General features: G+C 35.3%; 1 protein-coding gene across 3 annotated transcripts in view; it reads right to left on the reverse strand.

The window, feature by feature from the left end:
* Window positions 1–13,153, reverse strand: part of ANO3 (anoctamin 3) — a 429,391-nt gene that overhangs the window by 76,876 nt on the left and 339,362 nt on the right. For all 3 annotated transcript variants that reach the window (XM_088017428.1, XM_028117691.1, XM_088017429.1), the window contains 3 exons: window positions 11,663–11,784; window positions 8,479–8,613; window positions 596–692 (listed from right to left, as the gene is read on the reverse strand). In XM_088017428.1, the coding sequence (XP_087873554.1) occupies window positions 596–692; window positions 8,479–8,613; window positions 11,663–11,784 (354 nt within the window). The remainder of the gene's footprint in view (window positions 1–595; window positions 693–8,478; window positions 8,614–11,662; window positions 11,785–13,153) is intronic.

Here is a 13,153-nt window from a genome sequence, read left to right on the forward strand (position 1 = left end):
TGCATATTATGTTAATTATGCTTCAATAAAACTGTTTTAAAGATAAATAGTAATCATAAAATTCAGTTTCTCAAACGTGTATGCACATTGGAGTCACTTGGGAAGTTTTAAAACAGACTGATGTCTAGGTTCCAAACCCAAAGCTACTGATTTAATTAGTTGCTCAAGGGTGTGGCTTGGGCTTCAGAAGTTTTAAAAAACCCTTCAGGTGATTCTAATAGGCAGCAACTTGAGAATTTTAGTATGTTGTTTCCTTTTCTCTGTAAAATTAAAAGTATTGTAATGAGTGTTTGTGGAAAACAGAAACTTAATCATTAGTAATAGAAACCATCATCTTCTCCTTAAAAGAATCTAGGTGTCATTCCACGTGGAAGTTTATGTCTCTTAGGACAGTAATCAGTTATAAAAACAATGGAAGACCAAAATATTCAAATAAAAATGCACTCATTTTGTAATTGCTGCAGAGTGATGGTCTATTCGTTTATCAATGATATTAATTGTTGCAACTCTTGGGAATATTTAACTTTGTTTGGTGGACTTTTTACTATCTGCTTCTGTGAAAAAGTAGAGTTCAAGAAGGAGGGTCCACACGTACCTTGGCGTAGATACAGCTTTCGTTGAGTCTCTGCAGTGAACAGTTCTTGTCACAGAGAGGGCACATGAAGACTTCGGTGGCCTTGCAAATTTCTTGGCTTGAGAAACCAAAGAGGAAAAAGAAAGCATGAACCTCCACCTTTAAGAAGGTGCTTAATCCCTCTGGCTAATCCTGTGGGAAGCGGCAAGGCAGAGAGGAAAAGAAGAAATGCACAGAGTGGGAGTGGTGAACAGCTAAGGAAGAATTTGTGTGGCTCCAACACAAATTTTTAGGATATTTGTGTAATAGAGATTTGTGTTTGCTTCTTTGTTTTTAGAAGTCTCTGCCAGGATACTGGAATGATAATAGGCCACACTCTATACTTATGAGACACTTGTGGGGCTTTGTGGCAAAGACAGTGGCACAGGATTTCATGGCACTCAGGATAATCTTGTGAGGAATACCCGAGAGAGTTTTAACCAAGCTCACAGCTTGGAAGTGGCTGAGCTGAAATCAAGGCTGAATATTCTGATTTCTCAAGTCTATTGATCTTTTTCCTGGATCTCACTGCCTTCGAATCGCCAAAATGAACAGCATCCATAACTCACACAACTTCCTAACTCCCACTACAGTCAATGGGTGCATCATGTTCATTGAAAATTTGAGGGAGTTGATTTTTTTGCGGTGTCTTGACACACAGACATGACAGTTTTTATTTACTGAATATGTATTATATGTATATATGTATTATATTCTCTATTAGAATTAAATTTTCTAATATTTGTCTCTTCAGTTTCATACCAACTACCTTTAAAGGTCTTTAGCACCCATTATAGATGACTTTGTGACACAAGTCAGATACCAATAACAATTTCTCAAAAGCTTCCCAGCCTGAGAGTTCACAGCAATCTATTTTTTAAAATGTCTTGTGCTTTTGTCTGTCATAAGTGTCCCTTTCCCACTTAGTAACCTCTAAATAAATTGCCTTTAATTAAATCTGCTTTGGAAATGTTGAAAGTAGTTTTAAAGGCTTTTGAAAATATATCTGGAAATGCAGCTGTTTAATAAATAATAATACAGGTTTATTGGCAGTGTTTACAGCACGATTTACTGTTTTTAAAAATAGATATACTCAAATGAAGCAAAAAAACAATGTATATGTTTTTCAAATCTCACTCCAAAGTAGGAATACATAGTAAGTAATAACATTATATAGTAATACAGCACTTTAAGGTGGGCAAAGGTGGGTTCATATCCATTAAGTCTGGTCCTCACTGCAATCTCCTGCAATGGTAATTATCTCCACAACTAAGAGGAAACTGATGTTTAATTTTAAGTAATTTGCTCAACGTCATCTTGCTAACAAGAGGGACTTCCGGAAACCAAGTTTAGGTTTTTGTGATTCTAGGTCCAGTTCCCCATTAACTATAACATATCTAAAAGAGAAAGCTTTATTTCATATTAAAAGCAACTTTCCAGTGAAGAGAATTAAGAGTACACTTATCATGAAAAGCTCTGAATAATGTATAGAACTGGTGAATCATTATATTTTATATTTGACACTAATATTACACTGTATGTTAATTGTACTTGAATAAAAAAACTCTGGCAAATAAAAAAATAAAAGGAACTTTTCTATAAAACTAGTTTATTAATGGTAATGATAGTCTTAAAGGTCTAATAAATACTATAATTTTCCTACTCTCACATACATCATCTTGCTAGTAATCAGGACATCTATATGAAGTAGAAGAAAAGCAAGTAAAACATTCATATTAAAAGACCAAAAGAAAAAGAAAATTATACCTCCTCTTAGTTATATCATTAATTTTTAGGAATAAAAATTAACACAGACCTTGAAGGAAGTTTTGATTAAAATTTCATAATTCACTCTATTTCAAGAATGACATGATGTATCCTGAACTGAAATCTCATACTAAAAAGTACTAGAGTCAGTTTATACCACATAATTTTTCCCACCTCCTACATGGTCAAACAAAAGCACAAATCTATCAAAGCACCATGTCTAGAATCCCAATCCATCAGACTGAGTCCTATTTTTTAATTCCAGAATTATTAAATTCATTTTCTATAAGTTGTTCAAAGTTCAACTTGATATGTAACATAAAAAATAAACAACTTTTGACAACATATTTTTTAGCCTAAATTAAGGAAGTGAATACTATCACAAATTTCTTTGACTTAAGTTAACCACTAGAGGGAGGGAGAGTGTCCAGCATGAATGTTTCTTCATTTTGTTTGCACAGCCTGATAATAGAAACCATCACTTGAATTGTGGCTTTCTTTCATTTTATGTCTATTGTTAGATATACACATCAAGGGCTGAATCGAAGGAAATAATAATTACCACCAACATAAGATAATGGGAGAGGGAGCGATTTGTCCTTTTTGGGGGTGGCTGTCTGGACCTGCTCCCAGGTCTTCATGTTTCCTGTGATCCTGTTAACATGACAAAGCACAGAAGAAGATGCTTGGTGATGTCTATTTTGAGGAAATGTGAAAATGTGAAAGTGGGTTTAAGGGAAGGCAGTATGAAAGCATGAGTAAAACACGATTTTAGAATCAGATATAATCATTGGGGAAAAGTAAATCAAATCACACGATATTACTCTATATCGGTTAGGATCGCTATTATGAAGCAAAACAAAACAAAACAAAACAAACAACATGTATTGGCAAAGATGTAGAGATTTGGGGACATTTGCACACTGTTGGTGTGACTATGAAATGGTGCAGCCACTATGGAAAACAATATGGAGGTCCCTCAAAAAATTAAAAATAGAACTACTATTAAAATCCAGCAATCCCACTTCTGGGTATGTATCTAAAAGGACTGAAACTAGGATCTAGAAGAGATATCTGCACTCCCGTGTTCATTGCAACATTATTCACAATAGCCAAGATATGAAAATAACCCTGGTGTCCACCAAAAAATGAATAAAGAAAATGTCATATAAACATACAATAGAATATTATTCATCCTTAAAAAAGAAGGAAACCCTAACATATGCAACAACATAAATGAACCTGGAGGACACTATGCTAAGTGAAATAAGCCAGGCACAGGACAAATGATGCATGATTTCGCATATATTAAGTATTTAAAACAGTCAAACTCATAGAAACAGAACAGAATCATGGTTGCCAGAGGGTAGGGGAGCAGGAAATCGGGAGTTGCTGTTCAACAGGGATAAAGTTCCAGTTATACAATATGAATAAACTCTAGAGGTCTATTGTGTGACATTGTGCCTAGAGTTAACATTACTGTAGTGTGCACTTAAAAATTTGTGAAGAGGGTAAATCTAATGTCAAGTGTTCTTTCCACAATTTTAAAAAATCCAATAAAGGTTTAAAACTTAGCTGATGACTTACTACATACATTCCTCTGACCAAGTCACTTACCTCTCTGATGGAGATAATAACTAACTGGGATATTACATAAGGGATATTGATACTGTGCCTGGAACATCATAGGCACTAGATAGACTTTATTGCTAAGGATGTTGTCAGGAGAGAGTTAAAGAGGTCCTTTATGACTCAACAGCTTTTGAAAACCTGGTCTGATGCTAAGGATCACTTAAATTTCTCAGTGAGTTCTAATGGCAAAGAGTAAAGGATGGACCAGAAAGTTGGGGCTTCTGCTCTTTGCCCTGGACCTGGAAAACCATTTTATCTGCCTTCTTGTTCATTTTCATATTCCTATGATATGTACTCTGCCAGGCAAACATCTGACCACATTTGGTTAGGTAAGACCAATGAACACATGTAAATATACATATGTACATATACATACAGTAATAATCTACAACTTGATTGCTAGATAATTTTACAATTAACTACAGGGCAATTAATAAATATGACCTTAGTTTTCATGAACATAGTTGATAGAAACATAATAAACACAACCTAATCTTCAGATTTTTAACATATTGTTACCTTGTAATAAAAAAGAGCTTAATAAAATAGTACTAAAACAAAGCAACACTAAATAAAAGCCCTGTGTCCTTCCATGACCTGCCATGATAACACCTCCAACTTAACCATGACTTAACTATGTCTGACACCTTGAATAGAAACTTTTTGAAATTTTGAAAGTCAAGATATTCAGTGATGCTTATCTTGGTTTAGAATAGAAAGTCTGACAAGATGTTAATTATAGTGTGACAGAGTAGCAGTAATATAATACCATAAAGCACTGAAGAAAAAGGTTTGCTAATGCCTTTTAAAACACTCCTTGTACTAAAGGTACTTATATGCAAAGAGTCTAATTTACTTTTTCGGTACATAAATCAATAGGGATGGCAAATCTATTCCTTTCATTGCCTTTTGTTCATTTTCAGCTTTGTAGGTGTAGAGGAAGGCGTCTATACCGTATAGTAAAACTTTGTGAATATGTTCTCCATAGAACCAACTTCAACAGTAGCTACCCATCTAAAAATCATTTTATGTCTCTATCAATTCATTTTAAAACAGTGGTTTTCCCAGGTTTCTTCCCATTCTGTTTTCCCTCCCTTCCCCTATGGACAAAATCAGAGAGGGAGAGAGAGAGACAAACCATGAGAGACTCTTAACTATGGGAAAGAAACTGAAGGTTGCTGGAGGGGAGGTCTGTGGGGGAATGGGGTAATTGCGTGAGGGGCATTAAGTAGGGCACATGATATGATGAGTGCTGTGATATTTGACTGATGAATTACTGAACTCTACATCTGAAACTGATGTACTATATGTTAGCTAATTGAATTTAAATAAAATAAATAAATAAAAAAAATAAAAAAAAATAAAAGAGTGGTTTTCTAAAACCCTGAAGACTATCAAAAACACTGTTAGAACTAATAAATGAATTCAATAAAGCTGCAGAATACAAAATCAATATACAAATATCAGTTACATTTCTATACACTAACAATGAACTACCAAAAAGAGAAAAAGAAAACAGTTCCATTTACAATTGCCCTAAAAATAAAATAATTAGGGCTAAATTCAACTGATGAGGTAAAAGATCTATACATTGAAAATTAAGACATTGATGAAAGAAATTGAAAAAGACACACATAAATAGGAAGATATTTTGTGCTCATGGATTGGAAGAATTAATACCCTTGATATGTCTAGACTACCAAAAGATATCTACAGATTCAATGCAATCTCTATCAAAATTTCAATGGTATTTTCAGAGAAATAGAAAAAGCAATCCTAAAATTTTTATGGAACACAACAAACCCTAAATAGCCAAAGCAATCTTGAGAAAGAAGAAGAAAATGGGAGGCATGACACCTGGTTTCAAATAATATTATAAAGCAAGAGTAATCAAAACAGTATGGTATTGGCATAAAAATAGGCCCATAGATCAATGGAACAGAATACAGAACGTAGAAACAAACCCATGTATATGTGGTCAATTTTTGACAAAGTGGGCAAAATATACCATGGAAAAAGGATAGTCTCTTCAATAAATGGTATTGGGAAAATTGGATATCCACATGCAGAAGAACAAAACTAAACCCCTATCTTATACCATATGTAAAAATTAACTCAGAATGGATTAGACTTAGATTTAAGACCTGAAACCATGAAACTCCTAGAAGAAAACATAGGGGGTAAACTCTTTGAAACTGGCCTTCCCAGTGATTTTTAGTATTTGACACCAAAAGCAAAGGCAACCAAAGCAAAAATTAACAAGTGGGATGGACTCATCAAACTAAAAACTTCTGCATTAGCAAAGAAAACCACCAACAAAACAAAAAGACAACCTACAGAATGGGAGAAAATATTTACAAAACATATATCTGATAAGGGGTTAATATCCAAAATATATAAAGAACACATACAATTCAATAGCAGAAAAACAAGCAATCTGATTTAAAAAATGGGCAGAGAAACTGAATAGACATTTTTTCAAAGAAGATCTACAAGTCAACAGGTACATGAAAAGGTGATCAACATCATTAATCATCAGGGTAATGCAAATCAAAGCCACAGTGAGATATCAGCTCACACCTGTTAGGATGCCTATAATCAAAGCACTGCTGATGGGAATCTAAATTGGTGCAGCCACTACGGAAAACAATATGGAGATTCCTCAAAATATTAAAAATAGAACTACCATACGATCCTGCAACCCCAGTTCTAAGTGTATATCCAAAGAAAATGAAAACAGGATCTTGAAGAGGCATCTGCATTCCTATGTTCATTGTAGCATTACTTACAATAGCCAAGATATGTAAACAACTTAAGTGCCCATTGATGAATGGATAAAGATGTGGGGTGTGTGTGTGTGTGTGTGTGTGTGTGTGTGTGTTTGTGTGTGTGTATAATATATTCAGCCATGAGAAAGAAGGAAATCCTGCCATTTGTGACTTGGATGGACCTTGAAGGTATTATACTAAGTAAGATAAGCCAGAGGAAGAAAAATTATTTTATGGCATCACCTTAAAGTAAATCTTTAAGAAAGCCAAACTCATAGAAAGAGAGAATAAAAAAGTAGAAAAAAGTGTTTTTCTTTCCAAGATACTATAACTTCAAATCATAACCTGTTTTCTTAGCTTCAGAGGTTATTGATTTAACAGCATACAGAGAAATGCCCAAATAGGGATGGATGTTTCCACTGGGCACAAGTCTGTTCAGGAAGATGCTGCCTTCCAGAGTGGTAGTGAGTTTGCAAAATTCCGAAATAAACCTCCGACTAGATGAAATGTGTTTGAACAGTAGGTGTTTCTTTGTTTTCAAACTAATTATCATTTAGCATTCATGGAGAGCAAGGGGACACTAAGATATCAAATCAAGGACGTTGGTTATGGAACTGGATTTAACTCTAGGACAATGGAAATATTTTGTTTTTTGGCAAATCGTTATCCATACACATATGTATAATAAAGATATATATATATGTGTGTGTAGAGAGAGAGAGAAAGAGAGAGAGAATTCAAGGAAATTATTTTTATGATACCATTAACTGTCATGATTACTACCCAGTAGTAAGGTCATGGTTAAAAGATGGACCAAAGGAGAACAAAGTGCCGAGCTTTAAAGGAGGGAAGTGCTTTTCATATTTTGAATTATATCACACAAGCCTGAACTTGATGATATCTTTGTATATATTAAATAAAACATTCATTGTGAGGATTCTTTAATGTCTGGGTGAGTCTTGTCTCTGCTGAATAATAATGTATTGTTCCTCCACGCAAATCTTGAGTGATTTCAACTTTAACAGTAGAATCTCCATTCTCATAAATGCTTGATTTTTGTCAAACCTTATTTCACTACCGTCTTGATACTTTAAGTTGATACTAAAAAACTTACAAATATTTGTTCTTATAGAGAATAAGAAGAAAATAGAAAGTGATTTTATGTTCTCAGGAGAGAAGATTGCTCAGAGCAGGATTTATGTGCTACAAATATTTTTGTTCAGACATCTCTAAACATGTAAGTTTCCCTCATCTGCAAAAAAGATGGTAGTGAAGTTCCTATCAAATGAAAAAAAAAAGAGAACATTATTGGGAAGCTCTTTGTATATTGTAAGTGTTTAAAGAATTATAGTAATTTAGATTATTTGAACTACCTTAGTGAGAGGGCATTCTGGACTACCAAATACTATGGAAATGTAAATTATATAAAACTACCATTGCCTTGTTGAATTATTAAGTGGGATATACTAGAAAGAGAAATTTTGCATACAGAGAAACAGTCTTAGAACTTATCCAAGAGAATTTGCATATAAAAATATGGAAATGGCCTTTTAAAAAGAGTGCTTTTCTCTTCCCCTCAGAAATCCCAGCAAATAAATTGTAGAACCATGAGTTGTTTTTCACAGTCAGCGTTGTCATAAAGCTTCTGCCAATCAGAATAAAGGCCAACACATTTTAATAAGGCTCTTAATAACTCACCTTACTTGACTTCCATTCATTGTAAATATCCCATAGAAAAACACACACAAGCCAACCAGTGCTGCAGGAATCAGCATTCCGGTATACCATCCCAGCCAAGCAAAGTATAGCCCAATCTTCTCACCGAAGTAGAGTCTGCATGAGAAAGCAAACCCTTAGTTTAAAGCAACACAAGCAACATGGCAAATGTTGATGTCACACCTAGTCAAAATTTCAGATGGACATACCAGCTCAGTTCCTCAGTAAGTTACATCTGGGATATCTTAATATTCCCACTTGTTAATGAATCCAATAATGGTGATGCTGTTTATCTTTAAACATTGTCATTACAGCGGTAATTTTATAAAATGTATTCTTTCTGTGTCAAACTTCTTAACAAGGTTCATAAAACTTTTAAAAGCCAATTATTGCCTTTCTCCATCCTCCTAGTAAAATGTCTTTTTGTTTTCCACACACAGAGCTGTGCTAAATCATATTGCTTTTGTGTAAATTAGAAAAAAGTCTTCCCTGTAGGTAGATGTTGAGAGTAGACTTGATTTCAGTCTCCATCTGCACCCTTGGCCAGACTCCCTTATGCTAGACACAATCATGTCACACCTTCCTCAACAAAGTTAACTCTGCAGTTCCTGGAGCACACGATTCTTTCCTTGGTCAATGCTGTTCCCTTACTTTGGAATATTACATTTCATCTTCCTCCCTTGTCTGGCTTGTACACATCCTTCACTTTATATCACTTCTTACAGGAAGCCTTTCCTGACTTCCACCGCAACCCTGGCTTAGACGCTCCTGATCTTGTTCACATATTGCCCTCACCCACATTTCAGTGTCCTAAATTTATAACACTTTATGGCAATTAACCTGTCACTCTTCCATTCCTCTCCCCTCCATAAGACTTCAAGTGCCTCAAAGTGGACCTGTGTCTTCTTTACTAGCACCCACCACAGGGAGTACTGAATGAAACTAAGGAAATGAATATATTTTATTTCCCTTGAGCCGATGAACATAGTTTATATGGAAATGGCAGATGAATAAGACAGTTCTAATGACTATCTTTTGCTCTTTCTTCACCAAATCTACTGACAATATCAACTGCCACACAGTTTATAAAGCTCTGGTAAGAAATAATAATTTCTTGAATTCTCTATGACTGTTTGGTCTCCATCTTCTAAAAATGGTTACTTAACACAGTTTTGTTCCAGGGATAGCTCTAAAAATCGGTGTTGTACAGCTCATTTAGGAATATTGCACTGGGCAGTGATTCTTGCTGGGAAGGAAATTCTCTCGGTATTTTTTCCTTGACAAGACAATTCTCTTGGTATTTTTTTTCTCTCTGAAAATCATTCTTTTTCTACGTCACTCTCTGTATTGTGCAGATTAAAATTTTGCATATTCTACCAGGTATAGAAATGGAGTCATCCTCCATTTATCTAAGTTTTTGGTTTTTTTTTCATTGATTTCTCTTAGGAGACATAGATCAGTAGATCATTCACTTCTCATACAACGATATTGTTCTAGTTGAGACAAAAGCTTATCATATCAACAGGTATTGCAATAAAGCCATCTGTTCCTTTAAGCAAGTGTTCCTCTGTGAAGTAGAGTGGGTTTCTGCATATATTACTAACATAATGGAATGTCTTTATAATAATGACTACAGAGGACTGCACAGACAACCCCCCTTAAACAGGCAGCATTATACTGAAATTTTCAATTATATACTGTTGAAGGTTAAGAGGAACACCAATATTATTTGACAGTAGTTTTATCACCTAAGTTACAGCAGATTTGAGATCCGATTTGGGAGAGGGAGAAGCTAGTTCCAGGCCAAGAAGGCTGATGGAAACCCCCTTGACCTAGAGCATCGGTATTCATAATATTCTAGGGTCTCTAGAGGAATCTCAAAACCCATGCCGAGGCAGGGAGGAATTGCTCGGTTGCCATCGGTGTCACTCTTCACTATCCTTCACCCATAGCCATTCTCTTTTTATCTGTTTTATATCTGGGTAACAAGCAGGTTCCTAGAGAGCAGGAAGATGCTGAAGTGCCATCTCTACTCTTTTATGGCCTTCATCTTGGGTAAGCCCTTCATCTCCCCCCCTCTCTTCTTAGCCACTTGAACACAAAATATATGACTCTCATAAGCAAAATTTCCCTTCTGTGTCAATAGCCAAATAATTGGTAACAGTAGCCAAATAACCTTAGTTATTAAAAATAAAGGTTACTTGCTGAAATTACCTGAAGCAGCAATAGCAATGTGTCTAATAGGTAAGAGAATTATTTGACAGAGAGAGACACAGCGAGAACGGGAACACAAGCGGGGAGAGTGGGAGAGGGAGAAGCAGGCCTCCCACTGAGCAGGACTCGATCCCAGGACCCTGGGATCATGACCTGAGCCGAAGGCAGATGCTTAATGACTGAGCCACCCAGGCACCCCGCCTGATATTTTTAAAAGAACAAATTATCCTCCATCAAAATTAAATAAATAATGAATAAAACAGTATCTGGAGACTAACTGAAATTGAGAGCAGTTACTCACTATAAATGTGCTTCCTGGAATGGAATACTTACAAATTCTTGGTTGAAAGACATGCGTAGATGCTATGTTGGTCATTTTTCTCTCTGCTCTCAGATCCATTTTCTGCCTTTCCCCATTTTGGTTTGTTTTCACAGGGAAGGAGATTACACAGGTTCTATTGTAAATTGCTCCTGGAAGACTCAAAGGTGTAAGGAGCGGGGGAAAGCCAAGAGCTTTCCTTCTCTCTTGGGCAAGGTCTCAGGGAGAAGTAGTCATTCCTTCTTCATGGCTCCACTGCCAACACTTTCACTTCTCTGTGGACAGTCCTAGTTGTGGATGGTGTAGCTCCTGCCCAATGGCCCAGGTAGTGGGCTCTGAAATATACTTCATCCCATTTTCCTTGCAACCTCAAGGTTGTTAGCGATCTTCTTCTGTTGTTAATCTCTGGTTACCTCACTATTCCTGTCTGATGTCTCAGCTTTCCCATCCCCTATATAACCAAATCTCTAAATTAAGTTCTTTTTTATTGGAAAGACCTATAGTGGCTTCTTTTTCTCTGACTGCCTCCTGAATGAGATAGATGATTTGGTGGGTGAATAAAATAATTCCAAATCTGGAAAATGACAACAGAACAGCATAATATATCTTCCATTATCAATCCATCCACATTACCTGATTAAATCCAGGGGCTGATGCTTATACCACATTCCCCAGCGTGCCCAGCGCTCATATAATAGATGTCTGTTATTCTGAGGTCCATGCGTTTTGATGGGCTGGCTACTTTTGTAGGCTCCCTGAAACACATAACATAAGATAAATTGATATACATTCCCTTAGTAAATTTGAACTAAATAGGAATTGTTTTTACTATTTTTTCCTTACAGAACAATTTAACAACTTACTGAAAACTTCAGAAATTGTAAACTTAAGCCCATCACTGGAATGATGTAGTAAATCTCTTTATATATCTCTCTTTCATTGAAAATATTCTGATAATTACTTAAAAGTCCTTCCTTAAAGTCATTTTTTAAAACAATGAGGTCCCTTTCACTTCAAGTAAACTAGAATTTGGGTCTCATTGTTTGTAACCTAAGGTTTTTTAATAAATACTACATTCACCATCACTGAGAGAAATAGTTGTAATCTTTACTTCAGAAATTAAGAGTATTATTCTACTTTAAACAGTGACTCAGTCCCAGAAAATATTTATTTTATTTACAGAAGTGAGAGAAGAAAGTAAATGTTCAATCAAAAAGCATAAGAGGCCTAAGTCACAAGAGCTAGTCAAGTTTTTCAGTTCTAGAATCCTCATACCTTACTTTAGATAAGATAATCCAAAAATGGAAACATTGTCAAATTCTTTATATCTCCCCTCAAAAACTGTCATATGGGTTGTAATATTAGACACATAGAGTATATATGCCTGATAGAGGAACTGCTTTGCTTTTACAATCAAAAAGGAGGGCAACAGATATGGTGACTATTTTCTAAGCCAAAACTTAGGACAAGATTTGACAAACTCCATCTCATTCCAATGTGTGATTCTATTTTTACAAACAGCTTAATGAAAATTTAAAACAAGTGGAGTTTCCTCATGTAGATGATGAGAATAAGAATAAATATTAATGATTTCCACCATAGAGGGGTTTTGTGAGGGCTCACTTGCATTGTAAAGTGCTGGGTACGTATAAAGTACAAAATCGGTGTTAGTTAATTTATGGTGTTCGATATATTGTGGCCATTGAAAAGTGGAAACAGGGTGATGGGTATTAAGGAGGGCAAGTGTGGTGGTGATGGGCACTTAGTGTTATACACAACTAATGAACTGTTGAACACTACATCAAAAACTAATGATGTATTATATGTCGGCTAATTGAACATATAATAAAAAAAAACCCAAAAACTAATGGTGTAATATATGTTGACTAATTGAACATAATAAAGAAATAAAAATAAAAAAAATTCTCATTCTAAAAAAAGGTGGAAAACTATCATCTGAGTGATCCCAGACAACCAGGGGTGTGAGTTCTTATGAAGAAAGAGGGCAGCTTGAATCACAGTCTGCAGATGCCTCAAGGTTGAAATGAGAGACACAGGTGGATTTCACTCTCTCTCACTTTCCAATGAAATGGATAAATTAATTAGGTAAAGATAGAAGTACAG

The sequence above is a fragment of the Eumetopias jubatus genome, unplaced genomic scaffold, assembly GCF_037043125.1.
Source record: "Eumetopias jubatus isolate StellerSeaLion01/CBP00866 unplaced genomic scaffold, mEumJub1_p1.0 scaffold_13, whole genome shotgun sequence".
NCBI classification, from domain to species: Eukaryota; Metazoa; Chordata; class Mammalia; order Carnivora; family Otariidae; genus Eumetopias; species Eumetopias jubatus.